A 19415-nucleotide genomic window follows, 5' to 3' on the forward strand; every position below is an offset into this window, starting at 1 on the left:
TTAAACCGTGAATTAATATCAAAGTTCACTATTCTGTGCTAATGAGTAAATGAATATGCATGCAGGTGCATAGGTAGCAACCTACAATTAGAATTTATCACCCAAGGTGTTTGGAAGTATCTTGCAGTACAGTGTACATGAAGCTATATGTATGGTGTAGACTGAAAACAACCAAATATTAACCTGGAAGCCTCATAATAAATTGCAATAGGAATAAAGGCAGTTTCAATAATATTATTTACAAAAATCCACTACCTGTGATATCAGGTTATTATATTAATTAAAGGAATTCTTACCTTTCTGGCATGTTGCACAGCACTTAGTAAAAATTTGAATACAAACAACTCCGCCTCCCTGCCATATGCTTTAGGAGCATTTTAAGATTACAAAAGAAAAGTGTAAAAATGCCAGAAATATGGGAATAAAATGAACATTTCTTTTTCTTAGCTGTAGCTGTTGATACTTCATATGTAGAATAAATTTATGCCTAGAGCATGTCAGTAGCATGTCGGTGTCAGACAAGATGACAACATCCTTTGTATCCCAACAACTGAACAAATTGGGAAACACTGGACTCGCTCGCTGGAGGAGTGCTCAACCAGCCGCGTGGATCCCTACAGTGGCCATTTACCACTTGGCCCTACCCATCTCACTTCCACTCCCGCTGCGGGACGTTGAACATGTAATCTGGTCGCAGCAGGCCACCAGCCTGGCAGACACACACACACACACACATACACATACACACCACACCCAGCTACAGCTGTCCTCAACCTCAAAGGCACTCCGTTTGCCTTTCAGCCACACGACTTCCTGCCTATTCTACGAGTATCTTAGCTCTCCCAGTCTCCACTTCCCCTCCTGTGCTTTTGCTAACTTCTCAGTCAGGTATGCACTTGTTTCACACTGGATTAAGGCAAGCTCGCTAACAAGCTACCTGTTTTCCCTGCTGCTGCTGAGTCTGCCTGTTGCGAAAATGAAGATGTCACGGGTAGGAGACAGCATTCAAGTTGAATGACAGACGTGGCAGAGACCTAACTGTGTAACTGCTCAGCGTTGCAGCGCTGTCTACGTGCATTGCTTGTACGAGGGTTTGTGTGCTCACATATATCGGCAAATGTGCATGCATCCAGACTGTGCGTACACTCTGCTATATTTAAAAGACATTTTATTCGTCTTCTGTCATTGTTGTGGTTCGTCTGTCGTCACATAAACACAGCACATATACGGCCTCGTCATCCATGTTTGTGTAGCTGCTCATATTTGCCCGATGCATGTTTGTGTGCACTCTATGTGTTATGTATTGCCATATGTGTGGTCCATACCGGTTGTTCCCTACCAGCCCGTGCTATGTCTGACGGCCATCCGTCTTCCAACCTTATGTCATGAGGCCTCTTGAAGCCTTTGGCACTAGCCACTAAGCAGCAGCCACATTGTACTGTGATCTACATCTCATAATGCCTTCATGCCAGCAGTAGCCATGTGGCCATATCCGTCCCCATGGACCCGTCCCCATTGTGTTCTAGGGGCTCTTTCTGTCACCAGACGGCTGCTAGGTGCTAACCCCCAGCTGTCACAGCCGTCAGTGGATCGTTGCTACCAATCTGTCTCTCTTTATGACCAAAGCTCATATCTACCAACTACCAGCTACATGCACAGCAGACCACCGTTTACACACACACACACACAGTCTGCCACCAGATCAGTGAATCACATCAAATTAGCCAAGTGTCTTAGCCACGAAATGCTCGGGGGCTACTCAAAACATTAAAAACCAATTGATCGTGCCGCAGTTTGGCGGCTTCCTCCTTGTGTTGCATGTTAAACCAATGGAGCGTTGTACGACGGTGCTCTTGGTGTCTGGGCAATATGGAGGCGGCCAAGCATTGAATGGGAAGAGGTCACAGATTGTCAGCCACACTGTGTTTTATAGTACAGGGTCTGTGGCCAGTTTAGCTGTTAGATATATTAAATTATCCTTCATTAGTGGAAAATAAAGACACTAGTACCAGACAAACATTAAAAAACATAGTCCACAAAACTTTTGTCATAATTATTTTGTTACTGCAGTAATTACAGATACTGCTCAAGCAAAATGGATAATGTCAAAACAGCTGATATCAAGTAACATCAGTAACCATGTTACAAAGTCCTGTCTGACTCTACCACTGCTAGAAACTTCATGTTCAGCTAAAACCAGCTGCTTGTGTCTAGAAATGAGCTATTCATTAAAGACATGAAGATAATCCAGATCCAGATATCCTGACAGGACTGACTGGTACATGTAGCTGATTCTTAGACATGTACCACCTACCAAGACCACCCCCAGCAGGATGCAGCCTGATACAAACACACACACAAAAAAAATGCTTTAGAAACAACTCCAAATTCCCTAGATCCCAAACTGTTCAAGTATCTGTGCACTGGATGCACTGGAACAAGCCTGATCCACAGAGGCCCCTCCCCTCCACCCATAGCACCCAAAGCATCCACCAGAGGACACCCTCAGAAGGCCCATGTCCATTCTCTGATGAGTCACAACTGTTTCGGAGGCACAAGGGAGACCTAGACAATATTAGGAAGGTGGTCATAATGTTACACCTTTGCCTATGTATAGTACTGTTCATCCTTTCATTGCGCCAAAGGGACAGATAAAATGTGTTATAAAAAATGTGCACTTTTTGTAAACCTTTTTGTATCAAAACCCAGAGCTGAACTTTCCTAAAAGGAAAAACATAACCTGATCTTTCTACTGTATCTTAAATACTCTTCTTCTCTTTTGGGGAACAAACTGATATTTCAGTGGAAGCCGTGGCTTCTAATGTTTATCTGAAGTTATCTGTACTTGAACATTAAAAGAGACGCATCCCCGGTAACAGCAATGATAAATTATGTAGACGCCTTCTTTTGGGAGAAATTCTAGACTGATCTTAATGGTGTTGAGCAGAGTAGCTGGCAGAAAGGCAAATGTAGCACGTTGGAAATGAAACGATTTAAAGAGTCGGTAAAACAGCTTTGTTAAAAAAACCTTGTTAATTAGCCTCTGCTCATTTTGTGTTAGCTCCCAGCGCCTTTGTATACCTAAAGTCTAAACAGTAATTTGTTGGACGTAACACGTGATGTATTGAATGGCAGTAAATTAGACGGCTAACGACCACAGCAGCTTCACTGTAAACAGCTGTAAAACACAGCAGCATGTACAGCTTCGACAAATGGTGTTTGGGGGGTGTGAATTTGAGTAGATTAAGTTTGACAAGTCTATCCACACGAAACTGGACTTCATCCCACAGAGGCACCGGCACTTATTTATCAGTAAAAGAGAGAATGAGTAGAGAACAGTTTTCAAAATTTGTTTACTCAATTAATGGGCATGATGCACTCGGCGTGGAGCTTGATGGAAAGTGACTGCATTTTTTTTTTTGTTTTTTTGTGGACAGCTCAATGAGGCTGCAGCCTGTTCTCCTTCCAGACATTCTTCTCCTCTTAGTTTATCATTTCATCACACTCCTCGTCTCATATGTTTGCTCTTTTTGGCAATTAGACGTTAGGTGTCAGAACAGCATGACCGCTCACCCTTTTGTGCTCTCTTTCCTGGGGGAGGGGAGGGGGGCCACACAAGTCAACAGACTGTGCAGATGTGGAGAAAACTGAAGAACTAAAGGCCCCAGATGAAAAATGCATGTGTGCAGCTCGCACAAGAGATGCACAACTGCCTAAACACACATATTGTTTGAGCGCAGAAACACATTCTATGCAATGGTAAATCTCACTTACGTGCAGATCATCAATCACGCACGCGGACTCTCAAATTCACCTCACACTGCGCCGAGTGCCAGAGTAACTGCGGCACCAGCCATGCGCAACATTGCTGTCTTTCCCCATGACTTATCCATCCCCCTTTTTTTTTTTTTTCCCTCCTCCTCACTGAACTGTATGTGCTTCAAGTATGCATTTGCTGGAGTGCACTGGCCCTTACATACTGGAGGTGAGTTATTGAATTCCTCTCTGTTGCACCCCAGCCAGTTCTCCCTGGCACAGCCTCTGAATAGACGCTCGCTGGGCCTCTTAGAACTGAACCGTAACTATCCGCCCTCATCGGATAGGGGTGAATCAGTGCACTGTGTGATACCCATCTCCCCGCTTGACATTAAAAACGCTCCGCGGATTCAGAGGGGGAACATTATGTTGGTCTCGTGGATTTGACGGGCGAAGCAGAATTTGAGACAGGGCTGCAGTCGTCCTTGGGTTCCTCTATCTGTCCTCTATCTTTGCATTTCTCTTTTCTCCCTCTCTCCTTCTGCCTGTACAGCTCCCTCTAGTTTTGTCTCACTTCATCCGTCCTGCTCCTGTCTCTTCTGTACTGCTCTTTCAGAGTACAACTGCTGCTACCGTGCCGGTGCCAGCACAAAAAAAAAAATTAAATAAATAAATAAAAAATCATCTGTTCAGGGTTAAAGTTTCATACATATAAGAGAGAGATTGTTGCAGAGCCCCAGGGTGACTGACAGGAAGATTGAGCGACCGCATTTTCACTCTAATCTTTTTGGATACTACCTCAACAAATTTTGCGAAAGTGGCAAAAAAAAAGACCTTTTGAGACAAAAGCTGATATGCTTTGGTAGGCAGGCTTTATTAGCTGGCTGTGTTTTTTAATTGGATTTCTAATCCTTTTTATTTATTTATATATTTATTATTATATAAATATATGTATTTGCTTCGTACATAAGGTGAGTAATATGGAGAGATCGCCTTGTGAGAAATGATCCATTTGTCTACAAACAGTGGTCAGAGGACGGCTGATAAACGAGCGCAGTCCGACCGTGGAGAGGAATGGACCTCCCGCGAAGACATGACAAATACTGTTACATGCTTCATCTAGCAGCCTTATCACACACATGTGCACACACACAGACACAGTAAATCCATCTAAATACCATGCCCTCTTCAACGAGGACAACTTAGTGCTATCTTTCTCATAATAACATTTATTATGAGCATTTTGAGCTCCTGTTAGTCTTATTTTTTTCTTTTTTTTACACATGCACACATATTACCCTGCGCGAGAAAGCAACAGCATCTCAGTCACAGCCACTTAGCTGTGTCCCCAATTTCTGTCTGTGATTTCAGAGACTCTAAATCACAATGATAAAAACACATCAGTTTACCTGGATATAATTCAATCCTCTTCCTCCCGAGATATTGCACATGATGGACAGACAAATGAATCAATAAATTTGAAGGAGGATGATCCCTCATCCCTCTCGCAGTCATTTCATTGTGGAGAACAAATAGATACCCATTAGATAAACATGACAGCCAGAGGTGCAAAATCCCTCATCTACATCAGGCTCCACACGTTAATCTGCTAACATACATTTTTTTTGAGGCCTCTTAGCTGCTTCAATTTCACAGTAACGATTCCCCTTCTCCCTGCAGGTCCTTCTTATGTTTGCAATTAAGATTTTCAAAACCATAAAAAAAAAAAAGTTAGATTTTAAATTTGAAGGCAAAGACCGAGATAAGCCGCTTCTTCCCACATCACTGTCGACTTGTGAGGCCTCTATTATTGCTGTTCATCAGCTTCTATTCCTCCGCTGCCTCAGTTGGATCAGATGAGGAGTTCGCCTTCCTGCCTCCCGCTACGGTACGGTGTGCCTCGCAGACAGACTGTGTGCTTAATAGCAGGGCAACCCTGGTAGTGTGTTAGCCCCAAGGAGGGATTCATGCTGCAGATTAGTACGAAAGACCCAGGAAGCTGGCTCCCTTTTTTGGGGCTTACCTGAATAGAAACGTGCCAGAGGGCATCTGGAAAAGGTGGTCGTGGTAGAATTCAGGGTCCCTTTGGAATTATGCACTGTATACAGTTACCACTCAATCATCAGCAGATGTTCTATAACACGGGGCTTTCCAGACCAATAATGACTGAATGAATACGCTTTGTGTATATAGGTGGAGTTATCCCGCAGTGTTTGTGTCACATTTATACGAAACAAAAGAAAAAAACACTTGTGTCAGTATCCAAACCACAGAACCTCACGTAGAGAAGCCAAGGCTCAGGAATCTAGTCCTGTCAAATTTCACCTGACAGAGAACTCATTCATTTTCAAAAAACACACTTCATTGTTCGGGCTTGCTTCTCACCGGGCTAACAACAGTGATTTTGTGTACGTCGTTACAGTTGAGTTGATGCATTCTTGCATTGAAACATCAGGACCTGCAAGTTGAGCATCATGTGTGCGAACTTAATCTTTTCTGGCCTCAAGCTGTTTCCACTAAGCGAAGGGTGTTGCCCGGAGGTAGCGATATATATCAACACCAGTTTGAAGCAACTGAGTAGATAGTAGTAGGCAGTAATGTTGGATAATATAACCTGCGGCAGAGACAGAGATGAGAAAAAAAAAAAGGTGAGGCAGGGGTGGTTGGATCGGGATTTTAGGGCTGATACTGATCAGTTTCAATGTCATCGGAGTCAGACGCTGTGATACCGGTCTTCACAAGATCTTATTAGGAGCCTCTGCAGAAGACATAGCGTGAAATCATTGCACTTTCTCTCATTGTTAAGATGTGTTGCTTGTTTTTTACCTAAGAATAGTGCAGTAGAAGTACAGTTCATTTTGACTTTTATTATTTAACTTTAATATTGCTTTTGCAGCCCCAAAAACTGAACTCTCATCCTCTGTGTGGCTGACTTTAAGTACACACTTTGATACTACATACTTCTCAGCTGACTACAACTTGAGTCTATATTAGTCTCGTCCAGAATGTTAATTACTTAAAGAGCCTCCTCCATGTGATGGAAGCCTCTAAGCCATAATGGATCAGGCAATAAAACCCAGCACTATTTGTGTGACATTTATGCATTTGCCTCACCTGTTTTACAATTGTTATTTCTGATCGGCACAAGTAAAGACAGGCTAATGAATTCCAGCTGATACCGATCAGCTTGTCATCAGTTGAAGCGTCGCTATTTACTTGTAATGAGTAGTCATTAAAAAAAACTGCTGGTGGTAAGACTTTTTACAAGATTTCTTATTTACTGTACATTGTCTCTGGTCGTTGAGTGTATATCAATGCATTTTACAAGCAGGGGGCTGATATCTTCTCATCTCCCGTCTGGAGCGGGATCAATACAATCTTAAGGCAGGCTGCACACAGACACACACACACACATACACCAATACGTGCATACACTGAGGAGCTCTAAAAACATCAGCTCATACATTTGTAACAGATACGACGTCTGCGGCATCCATTATCTTTCTCTTTCTTTTACGCAGAGAGGACAAATCAAAGACATGCAGTGTATACTATTTGTGTCAGTCTCATTTTCTTTGCTTTCTAGCCTGTCAGTGGACAGACATACAACCAGACAGACATGGGAGCACACACACACACTAAAACCCCCTCTCTCACAGACACTCGGTCCCACAAACACAGAAAATCGAAATCACAAATCGGCTTAACTCTCCCTGACACGTCTGTGAATTAAGCCTTTCCGTTGCTCTCCCTTTCCCATTATAAAGGCATTGTCAGAGGCTGAATCCGTAACAGGTAGCCCACAGCTCCCGCTGATTCCCGCTCGCTTTCCTTCTCCCTTCCTCGCCTTCTCTCATATTTCTCCCGTTCTTTCTTTCTGTGTGTCCCTCAGCCTCTGTATTCCCTCCCTCGTTCCTTATTTTTATCTTCCCCGTGACCTCCAACTGCTCTTTCCTTAATCGTCTCTCTCCTTTCCTTTGTTTGCCAATCACAGCCATGGATGGAATGGTACTTGCACTAGGAGCAGCTAGTTTACACCGATCAGGCATAAAATTAAGACCAACTTCCTGATATTGTGAAGGCCTCCCTTGTGACTCATCAGAGAATGGACATGGGCCTCCTGTGTCTGGACCAGTGACTGTATATGCTATGGACAAACCCATCATGACATCACCCATTGGATTCTGAACCTCAAAAATGAAGCCCGAAGTGGGCGGAGCCCATGATCGCCATGTTGGATGAACTTTACTCCGCCCACACACGCAAAGTCCAAATATGGACATGGGGGTTTGTGTTGAGGCAGAGCTAATGCAGCCTGAGACCTGCCAATCCAACTCTCCACTAGCTGTTAGCTCAGGCTACCACCTGTCACTCAAAGCAGGAGCGCCCTTAATAATGCAAAATTTTAAACCTTAATATAAAATAAACAAATTTGCCCCCCATGCAGTTGTTGAAATAAGGGGTCTCTGTGGACCGAGCTTGTTCCAGTGTGTCCTACAGATACTTGATCAGGTTGGGATTTTACGAATTAGGAGGCCAGATCCACACCTTGTGCTTTTTTTCATGTTTTTTTAGTTGTTTTTGTGCTTAAATAATGTTTGATTCCAATGTTTGACTTGAACTAGCGACTGTTATACTTCGACTTGATTGTACAGCCTCACAGCAGCAAGAAGGAAGGACCTGCGGTAACGTTTTTTCACACAGCGTGGGTGAAGCAGTCGGCTGCTGAAGGCGCTGCCTAATGCTGTTATAGCACCACTGACTGTACACAAAGGCAGGACGTCAAATTTAGGATCTCTGAACACCAGCTTTAAGGCTACATGTGTTGGCTTTGACTGTGTTCTTCTTAGCAGAGCCTGGCTCCACCCAATACGTGGCATGATGTGAATGGAGCCAACTCTTGGAGCAATCCCCAATTGATCATTTCAGGATCAGCAGTTTTTAACTGCTGCTTCATTTGAGCTCATTTATGCATTTGAGCCAGTTTTTACGCTTTAAGGGGCAATAATCTACAAACACCCTCCAAAAACATAGTAAGGACTGTTGCAAGCAGACAATCCAACATTCCTCCCAACTTTCTTTCTTTCTTTCTGTTCAGAGTTGTAACTCTAAGTAGAATCACATGAAGCTTGCATATTGAGTCTGATAGGAAGAGAGACGGCAGAGGTGGGGGAGGAGGGAGGAGGGAGAGAGCTAGCTGCCTGTGTTGTGAATGCAGGGAGTTGACAAGCAGAGCGATTCTGACAGGCTGTGTCTGCACAGTTTGTTCTCCAATAGGCCCACACAGAGACACCAGTGGGGTGCACACATGCACACACTCGCAAACATACACTATTAGACTTGCTCAGAAATAGACACGGACGCGGACACGCTCGTGCGCAAATGCTGTCACACACACAGTGTGTTATAGGCTTACCCACAAACGCACGCACACTTACAGTACAGACACAAAGTGAGAAGAGAGGCGAGCTGAGCAGACTAAAGGGGGAGGGTTTGAACGCATTCGTCCCAAGGCTTCAGTGCTGGGGAAATGGAGCTATCATGACAAGGGATGAAAGAGCAACAATGGTTTCATCACTTTCCCTCATGTTTCACTGCACCGTGAAAAAAGAAGTTTCCAGCATCCTCCTCCGCCCTTTAGGGAAAACATGCTGTGCATTACACCGGGAGGGTGGCCTCAAGAGTGGCTGAGAGACGCTGAGCGAGTGAGGGACGGAGAAAGCTTCCTCTCTCAGTGGCCGGTGAACCACACAAACCCGTGAATCAGCAGCAGATATTGATGGTTTTGATGGACCAAAGACAGTATATCGATCTGGAAAATGTGTCCTGTTGCTGTTTATTGATACTGTCCCTCTTTCCTTCTTCTTCTTCTCTGGCTGTTCTGTCCTCATGTACCCTCCGCCTGGACTACACCCTCCTCTCTTCCTCTGGTTTCACTTTGGTCCATTACCCAACTTTCCTTCTTTCTGTCCTGCTTCCTCTCTTTCTCTTGTTGCACTTCCTCTCACTTTCTGTTCACCACATCACACACATTGTGCCCTTTCACTTGCTCTGTTTTTCTGAGAAGTCAAACATCAAGTGCAAAATATTTCCTTTCTGTCACTATTCTCTAAATTGAATTAAAATGTAGACAATGTGTCAACTTACAACCACTTTGTGAAAGTGAAGAAGTTTTAACTCCATGGGAAGGATCGCTTGAAGTTTTTTTATTGAGTCAGAGAGGGATGTGCAGTAATTTCTCCTGCTCTTATCTTATCTATTACCCCCAGGGTGCAGTGATCACGCCAGCCATGGACCACACTATGTCCATGCAGCCTGCCAGCATGATGGGCCCTCTCACCCAACAGATGAACCATCTGTCCCTGGGCACTACAGGAAGTGTGAGTAATACGCCACAATGAATCACGCGCAGAACCTCCGCACACAAATTCATCTAGTTCCCATAATCGTCCGAGCTGACAAAAAAAAATAAAAAATGCTGATGCACTTATCTGGGGCGACTTCAGTTATTTCTGCGTGATAGCTGCAGAAAGATTTATGCAGTCTCTCTCTTTTTTTTTTTTATGAGTTTTATGGTGCATTTGAGCTCCACTCCTTGATAGATGGACACACCACTCAGGTTCAAAAAGAAAAAAAACTTCACCCTCTTATGCATTTTCTTTTCTTCTTCAAGTTTCTCCTAAATCAGCCTTAATCAGCCACGGCTGGTTTCACTCCCTGTCAAGCCCTGCTGGCACAGCTACAAACATGTTTCACCGTGTATGACCACGCAAATATTAACAGGCACCTTTTATTTTACTATAATAGACACATTAAATGTTAAATAAAATATTAATCAGCTTCCAGGTCGGCGTAGCACTTAATTAGTGCCTTGTTTGAATGAACTTTGCTAGTTTATATCAGCAGTGTTGTGAAAACTCCTCTCAGCTGTTGTCTGGTGGCTGCATGGTTAACGTCTCCAACAAGCAGCAGGCAAACACTCAGGACAAGCGAGACTCTAATGAAACGTGCAGCCAAATACATTAAACCAAACATGATTCACTTCTGACCATAAACATATTTTAGTTAGCGAGAGCAGTAAGTGTTTAAATATTTCCTGGACTGGTGGACCTGTTGAACGAGTCACTGGTGTAACATGTTCTATGTTTATTGGATGCTTCAGGAACATTATTATTATTACTGCTGACAGCATTACAGCACTTTTGAAGGGAAGAAATTGGGCAGATTTAGTTAGAATTTTTCGATGTGTCCAAAACATTTAGCTCTGATTTATGCTCTCAGTGTTCTGAAACTGTTTGCTGTGTTAATAATTTAGACTTTGCTTGGCTGGTCGTTGAATAGTGACGGATGAGAGGTAATTTGATATTTTGTCTAACTTGGCAGTTACGTTTATTTTCATTGTCCGTACTTTCCGTGTGGTTTGATGAGTTCATCAGGAAAAAAAATCCACTTTATTTAATTTGTCTTTATCAGCCATTGATTGTTGATGTGGTTACCAATTATAAAGAAATAGTTTAAAAGTCACATTCCCGGGTATAATTACATTAGGAAAGCTCCAGTTGTAGCTTAAAATCCCAAAGCTACAACTTCATCATAGTTTTTTTTACACTAGATGAATAAATTGGTGAATAAAATGTTAACAAAAACATACTTTTATCGTGTCCTCTGGTCTTTGACGACAATAAAAATAAGTCCTTTTGCAGATATGCTCTTTAAAAAGTTTTATGTCCAACTGTCTTGCTTTTATTTCTTTTAAAAATACCAGTACCAGGAAAAAAAAATATCCTAAAGTCTCTATCTGTTCTTTAGAAGTGAAACAGAAAATTAATTGTGCGGAAAGAAAGTGGCAGGTGTCCATGTCACTGTTGTTACAGGTCACGATGACCTATTTGGATGTTTTTTTTTTTTTTTTATCTATGGGAACATTATTCATTTAGTTCAGAAACAAAAGTGCACACGGAGTAACACTCGGATTTTACATTTCCCCTCAATGAAGCCAACCCTTCTCCTTGTCCGTCGCCACATGTGCTCAGCCATGGAGCTGCCGTATCATTTGTTTTAAACTGCATGCATTCTCCGCCAGCGCTCCGAGAGAGCATATTTCCTCCCTGATCTTCCACATTTAACAGATTTCCTCTGAAGCTTAACGGTGTGACAGAGCTCTCAGTTCTCCACCTTCCCAACTTTCGCCCTCTAATTTATGTGTCCTTCTCACACTTTCTGTCTCCCTCACTCTATAAATCGCACATCAGATCTATCACTCCATCAGTTTTATCCTTATTCCGCACAGTCACTGCCCCCTAAACCGTGAACTCCCCCCCCCCCACACACACACCCCCCCCCCCACACCCCCACACCCCCCTTCCCTGTTTCAGGATCAAGTCGACTTAGAGGTGTCACACAGTTCTGAAACCTGACTTCCTGCCCTAACCCTACTGCCCGAGGGCAAGCAAGCAGACAGCTTTGCTCCAGCACTGCGTTTGATCTGTGCGTGTGTGTGTGTGTGTATGATTGAAACAGTGCCGTATTGTACAGTTACCCATGTGTTTCCAGGTGAGCTGTCAGCGACTGTGACGCCATGTTGGCTCTGTCAGGAATGCCCCCTCCCTAATCTGCCCCAGCTGTGCTAACAGCCAGGATTAGAGGCAGGCTAATCTACGATGATGGCTTCTGATGTTTGATGGGTTGTATTATAGGAGAAAGTGGGTTAAGGCTCTCCCTCTCCTTCTTTCATTTCGGCTTTAGCCTCTCCGCCTCTCCCCTTTTCTGCCTCCTTAGCTTTCCTCGGGCAACGCGCTGTGTAGCATAACTCCACTATGGCTGATCTACACACACGGCATGCCACACTTGATCATCTGTGGGAATTGAGATATGTTTCCTTCCTGGGAAGCTGATTCTTATGCCAGATGTGGAAGCCCTTTCATACTGCCTGATTGGGAAGGCCTGTTAAAAGAGGGGTTACGGGATCTCTAACTACCCGTGTAGTAAACTGGACTTGACACCACATACTCTTCGAGTACATTCCTCAAGTGTACACACATGTGGCGAGGTTGTTTTGATTGCCCCTGCCGGCCACGTGACCCGGCCGTCGCCGCAGAAGGGCACCTGCAATGAGCGGCGTCTCCAGAGTCAACAATTTATCACGACTGTCTCTGGCCACTGAAGGAGAGGCCACACCTCAGAATAATCTTGGCCGTTTTCAGGCCTCGCTGCGGCTGTTTGTGTACGACTGTGGCTTCCTTGTTCTCTCCTAGAAAAGAACCGAATGTTCCCAGTCCGCCCATGCTGTGACACTGGTGCGGTGACCGTAGCTTTCCGAGAACTCTGTGTTATTTTGCAGCGTGGATCGGGGGCCTGGAGGGTAAGGCCCTTTAAAAAAGGAGTGGCAAGGAAAAACCTCGCCTCATAACATGGAAGCGTGGATCTGTGCCTCCGGACGGTCACTGCTTTGGAATTCAGCTACTTCACCAGAAAATGTTCTGTTTTCAAGTCACCCGGCTTTATTTGTTGTCTGCCTGCCTTGAACAACTTGATTACAGAATGCTAAAGAACCTCAGGGTTACTGTTTATGGATGGCACACATAAACATGCCATCCCATGCTCCTCGCTGATTTATTTTACCGTGTTTGCTGCATATTGCTCACTTACTGATTTATTTACCATCTTGGAGCTCTCACCACTTAACAGGAGTCGATCTGTCATTCTTTGTGTGCCTGTTAGTCTCTGTGCATGTGTGGATGCGGATATGCCCCCTTTGTCATTTTGGTTTTTGTGTGTGTGTGTGTGTGTGTTTGCGCGCCTGTCAGGATCTGCGTTTGTGTGCGTGAGCGACATAGTGTCTGACATGACAAGAGGTGACCTTCCCTCTGTCTTCTCCATCCTATTCCTGTCATGGCATGTAGAACCCAGGTCTCTGTTGTCATGGTGACAGCCGTGATTGACAGCTTCTCTGTCCCTGGGAGACAGATTTGTATGAGGCGCTTTACTCTGTTATCTGGGTTGTTTCCCTCGGTTTTCTGCATGGCAGTTAAGGACTGTATGTGACTCCACATCTCCGTGAGTGCGTGTGGTTATATTTAACCTTTGCCCACAAAAGGAAAGTTGACTGAGCGTACACATTCTGCTCTGTTTTCACGTTCAAACGGTTACACATGTGGACGCCAGGGTGACTCCTGCTCCCACTGAGCAGTTGGTTTTAAAGGTAATGGGCTAAGGGAGGAACAATACTTTTGGGACGTTCTTAAATATTACGTTTTGAATGTGTTTGTAGCCGGATTGTAGCCAAGAATTTGAGAATCCTGCTTTAAATTCAAATTTTGTCCAGATAATCAGAAACACCCAGAAACACTTTAAGAGCCAACCGCAAGATTACAGCTACATTAAAGATGCATTGCACAGTTTCCATGTGCGCAAACCAAAGTTATTATTTTCAGGCTAAAATGCTTTACGCATGTGCTTGAGGTTTACCAAACATCAGTCAATAATAAGTGTGCATGTGTGTATGTTTTTTGTGTGCACTTGGGACAAACTCAAAAGCAACTGCTCCGTAGCTTCGCTAGTGGTTAAAAACCCAACGCAGCACCTTTAATAATTAAATATGAAAGTAGAAACAATACATTCAGTGAAATCCTGCGGAGAAGAATGTGTTTAAAGAATTTGTGCCAGAATAAATCTCTGCAGGCAGGGTCTTAACAAAGCCCAGGGACGAGAATATGAAGAGCTTTTAACAGTGAAGGGGTACAGCACTGTGATTCAAAGGCACTGGTGTGCAGCTCCAACAGTTCCCATCATATTGGAGCCCCACAGCCAAGATCAATAGCCATCAGAGCCCATCCCCCACGCGGCACTGCCATTAATAACCACACTGAGTAGCTGGATGCTCTTGCCTTGACCAACTGTTATCCTTCACCTTGCAGATTATACAACTGAACGGCATGTCACCACAGAGAGGACAGATAGACGTGGCGACTGAGTGACGCGGCGAGAGGCGGATGATGTATTTGGACGTTTTAGAAATGCTAATGCGCTGTTCCACATTCCGCCGATGCCACGCCTTCAATTTATGGAGTAATTCTTGTTGATGTGGGAAACCGAATGCGGAACCTGAACTGCCGCTTCATCCTTGTACCCACCAAACATAAATTGTCTTATACATCATTGCGGTGCAGAGGCCCAAACCACTGTGGTACCAGAGTACTTCTCTCTATGCTATGGATTTTTTGTCCTGGCATTGCTGCATTGCGGTCTGAATTTATACTGTAGTTATAGGCGTATGTCATGGAGAGTGATGGTGGAGAAGAGACTTAAGGAGTCTACTCACATCAGCCTCGTTAAGGAGCTATTCAGGCCTCCCGTTCATCAAACATACGCACCCGCCATCTGCTTCGGGGCGCAGGTGTGTGTGTGCGTGCATGTGCGTGGATGTATACGCGCGGTTGTGGGTGTGACTTCGAGAGTGAAACACCATTTATGGCCAATTAGGGATGCTTTATATTACCCAAACCTGTCCCCAGACCATGGACGGGGGAAGTATTAAAAGAGTTGAAATTGGACAAGAATCATCTTTATCACCATAGCAACCCCGTTCGCTGTTGCTGGGCTTGACATCCCCCTGACTTGCCACAGCAGCGACTGCAGAAATATGCCTTGCTCAACCTGCCACATTAAATAGGTTAACTAATGGTTATGGTGGAGGGGGAAAAAAACTTATCTTATTAAATTTTCTTGTTAAGTCTAATTTAAATTCCCTTTGCAGCCCTGCTGAGAAATATAACATTTCAAATGGACATTCTCCGTATGACAGGGAGATTTTGATATTGCTAATTATCCCCCACTTCCCTTCATTTACTTTCATGCAGCCTTCACAGGTGAGCTGGCTGAATAAGTTAATGGGGAGGAGAGGCGAAGACCTGAAGTCCTGAGCAAAATTGGTATGCATGGTTTCGATTCACCAGGGAGAAGGTCACTTCAACAATCTGATAGGCCCTTTTAGACGATAGCAGGTTGAAAGAGAGAGAGAGAGAGCGGGCGAGTGACGGGAAGGTGAGAGGGAAGAAGAGATGACACAGAGAGGTAATGTGGTAATGTGTCAGGAGGTCTGGATACGGGGCTTCACCCCGTCCTGAGTGTGACAGCCCTGGAGGTGCGATAACCTTAAATTCGCGTATGCCGACCCACACAATCACACTCGCATTGCGGACACACACTAACATCCATCCCAGGGCATCCTCCTGGCCATGTGTAGCAATGGTGGGGGAGTTAATCACCCATGTCCATGGCCTTTAGCTGCTCTCATTAGCGGTGAGCGGTGGAGCCGTACCCGATCCATTAGCAACGCTGCCGGTAATGACACTTCACCAGCACCGCCGGGCCCACGGCCAAGAAAGGCTTCCCAGCCCGGCGCTGCCCCTCCATTACTGCCTCCTACTGCATACTGCCGCCACGCTTTTTAGCACTGGCAGGGGGACTGAGAGGCAGAGAGGGGGGAAAAAAAATAAAACAGAAAGAAAGGGATTGCACTTCCCTTTTTCTTTGGTCCGGAAAAGCAGCAGGAAGACGAGGAGAGGCAGAGAGGCAGCCTGGTGGCTTTTATCTAGGATCACATCCGTTGGCGCTGTACTGCAGCATTATCGTTCCAAGCCTCTTTGTCTTTGTCTGTCTTTCTCTTTCTCTCTCACACACACACACACACACACATATGCATGCATGAATCCCACACACAGCTGCACAGGGGAACCCATACATGCACATGCACAGTTGGACAGACAATGAGTGATAAGTCATCTTTTATGCATAGGCATGTGTTAATTAAAAACAAGCACACACACTGGCAATTCAGGCTCGCGCTTGCAGTCGTGTTCAAAACCGCCGCCACGCACACACAAAGTGTTCACGGCAAGTTGCAGAGAAAGCCTCGCGCAAAGTGCCGCGGCCTCATTCATATTGCATGTAAAAGCCCTGTGGCCGTCGTGTAACCAAACCTGTGTCACGTCTGTAAAACGGCCATCACGGAGCAAGCTAGTCCCCAGTTAAAAGCCGGGCCAGGCATGACTAAAGGAATGTAGGCCACAGGCAACAGACCTCCCGCTTTTCCTTTCGTCTCTCTCACACTCTCCCCTGCGTTCCTTTTAGCTTCATTTTTTTTTTTTTTTTTTTTTTAAATAATTTTTTTAATCTTCTCAGCGGTGCATTTGCTTGCCTGTGAGGTCTTGGTGGGACAGCAGGATATGCCTTCCTCCTCCTCCTCCTCCTCCTCTTTCTCCTCCGTCTTCCTTGCATACTCTGATTTCCACTCTGCTCTCCTAAGAGGGCACACACATTCTTTTAGCACCCTCCAAAGGCTGCAGACGGCACAGCAATCCACCATTCCCCATAGTTTGAATAAGTTAGTTGAGAATAATTGAGAGAATAATTACGGCGAATTAGTCTTCCGGGGAATTGTGACTCCTTGTCTAGTATTAGATGGGGATTTGTAATTTTAATGTGTGTTGCAGGGATTTGCGAGGATTCTGATGCATGTGTGTCTTTTGTTTTCAGTACATGACTGCTGCAGCCGCCGCCGCGCCTATGCAAGGGACCTACATTCCCCAGTACACTCCTGTGCCTCCAACAGCCGTCCCTGTCGAAGTAAGACTCACACGTTCACACCTAATACTCACCAAGATCCAAAAATCTGTCAACGGGAGGCTGATGGACCTCTCATTTGCATCCACAAACACTCTCTTTACCATTTCCAAAAGTTGTCCTCCACATCAGTGGAATAAAACAGCCGTTAAACTGACTGATTACGTTTGAAGCGCGCTGCAAATTGCTCTTATTCTCTCCAAACAAATGGCCTTGTAGCCCGTGGCAAACAGCGACGGATCAAAACTGCAAGCGAAGCAAGGCGAGTCCGAAGTTTTATAGTATTTGGGAAAGGCGTTTGAAGTGCAGCGCAAACTTCTCACTTCCTCGTTGGCTGTCTGAGCTTCTGGCAGGTTCGGGCAGTCCAGCCTGAGAAATGATGAACACGGCGAGCGGACGGGTGGGCAGGAAGGCGGGCGGGCGGGCCGGTGAGAAGAGCGGGCCAGCTGTCTGGCGGCTGACAGCGCGGTCGTATTCAGATGGACTATCAGTCGTGTATCAGATGACAGGAGCTGAAGTGAGACACAGTGCCAGCAGCGCTGTGTCTCCCACCACCCACCCACCCCCCCACCCCACAGCCGGTTCGGGCTGGTGGGTAGCTGGAACACGCACATCCATCAGCAACGCAGCTCTGGTAGGCCCACCAGCCACGGACAATGACAGTTTCCCCTGACAGACCCATTAGTCCCCCCTCCCTCCTCCCACTTAGACGCCCTACCCCACCTCAGAAAGTTGCAGTTCTCTTCATGAAGGAAAGAGATGTAGTTGTAGCGTAGCCCACGGCGCCTCTTACCTATTTCATCCTCACCATTGTCCTCTCAGTGTCAGCGTCAGCAGTGGGACGTTTATCACGGTATCAGCCGGAGTCTGGGGGGCTGACGTATGGACAAGGCGCAGTATCCTTGAGAGCTTGTTAAAGGTGATTGAGATGACTCAGTGACGGGGGCTATCGGTTATGCCAGGCACATAAAAAGGCTAAGAGGTTGTTGTGATGGATTCAGCATGCACGGCTATCCTTAAAGAAGTTTTTCACCCCAAAGAGAGGCTTAAAATTCTGCAAAGTGTCGGCCCGGGCATGAATCTGTTCGTGAGGCCACATCACAGGATGTCGCTTATGTATTCACTGTTTTGCATTTTATTGAACATTTTTTTCCCCCAACTATTCCTCTTAGGATTCCACTCTAATTATTACATAAAAGGAAACATATTCTTTTAACACAAAATCCAAGGCAGCTGTTTGTGAGTGTAAGGTTAAATTTATCCCAACATATATTGGTATTGTTGGATGTATTATTTGTTTATACAACAAAAACATGTTCTCAGACTCTTGATGTCATGATTAAAAAACTGAGAGTAAAATCTAAAACCAAGAAGAGAAACGGAGGATGAATTCTTCCTCGGGACTGAAAAGCATACAGTGCCACAGATGAATACACAGAGTAGACAGAGGGACGTGCAGCCTCATACCGATCATGTCATAAACAGACACGTTTCCTCCTGTGCGTGTCCTCAGGGAGTGGTGACAGACGCCTCACCCCAGACAGTGGCTCCTTCATCACAGGAGGTGGCTGGCCAGCAGCAACAGATCCAGGTGGACAGTGCTGCCGACCATGTTCCTGCTTACTCATACCAGTCCAAGTAAGTCCAGCAGGCAAGAAAGACTGTTTTTTTTTTTGCTTGTTTTTTTGTTAACGTTTTTGGAAGTGTCAAATTCTGGGCAGTGGATGTGCAGCGGTTAGGACTGTCGCCTCGCAGCAGGGAGGACGTCCTGCTGGGACCTACATGTTCACCCCGTGGGTTTTATTTGGCGCTGCACTTCCTGTCACAGGTTCAGAGACAAGCACGTCGGGTAATTGGTGATTCTAAATTGGCTGGAGGTGTGCACAGCCTACCTACTATATGTGTTTTATATTAAACACAGCCTTGTGCTATTTATAAATTTACATTATTATCATAATTTTGCATTCGCTATTAACTTATTCAAATAATACACAGGTACAAATACAATTTTTTTTTATTTCAAACATGCAACGATA

The 19415-nt window shown here is 45.0% G+C and overlaps 1 protein-coding gene across 4 annotated transcripts in view; it reads left to right on the top strand.

The window, feature by feature from the left end:
* rbms3 (RNA binding motif, single stranded interacting protein) overlaps nucleotides 1–19415 on the top strand; it is a 253458-nt gene that overhangs the window by 226384 nt on the left and 7659 nt on the right. For 3 of the 4 annotated variants that reach the window (XM_047604581.1, XM_047604585.1, XM_047604582.1), the window contains 3 exons: nucleotides 10026–10136; nucleotides 17293–17382; nucleotides 18893–19017. In XM_047604581.1, coding sequence (XP_047460537.1) covers nucleotides 10026–10136; nucleotides 17293–17382; nucleotides 18893–19017 — 326 coding nt within the window. Of the gene's footprint in view, nucleotides 1–10025; nucleotides 10137–17292; nucleotides 17383–18892; nucleotides 19022–19415 lie in introns of those variants that run through there. The other variant, XM_047604584.1, reaches the window with a different exon arrangement.

The sequence above is a fragment of the Mugil cephalus genome, chromosome 14 (assembly GCF_022458985.1).
Source record: "Mugil cephalus isolate CIBA_MC_2020 chromosome 14, CIBA_Mcephalus_1.1, whole genome shotgun sequence".
Lineage (NCBI taxonomy): Eukaryota > Metazoa > Chordata > Actinopteri > Mugiliformes > Mugilidae > Mugil > Mugil cephalus.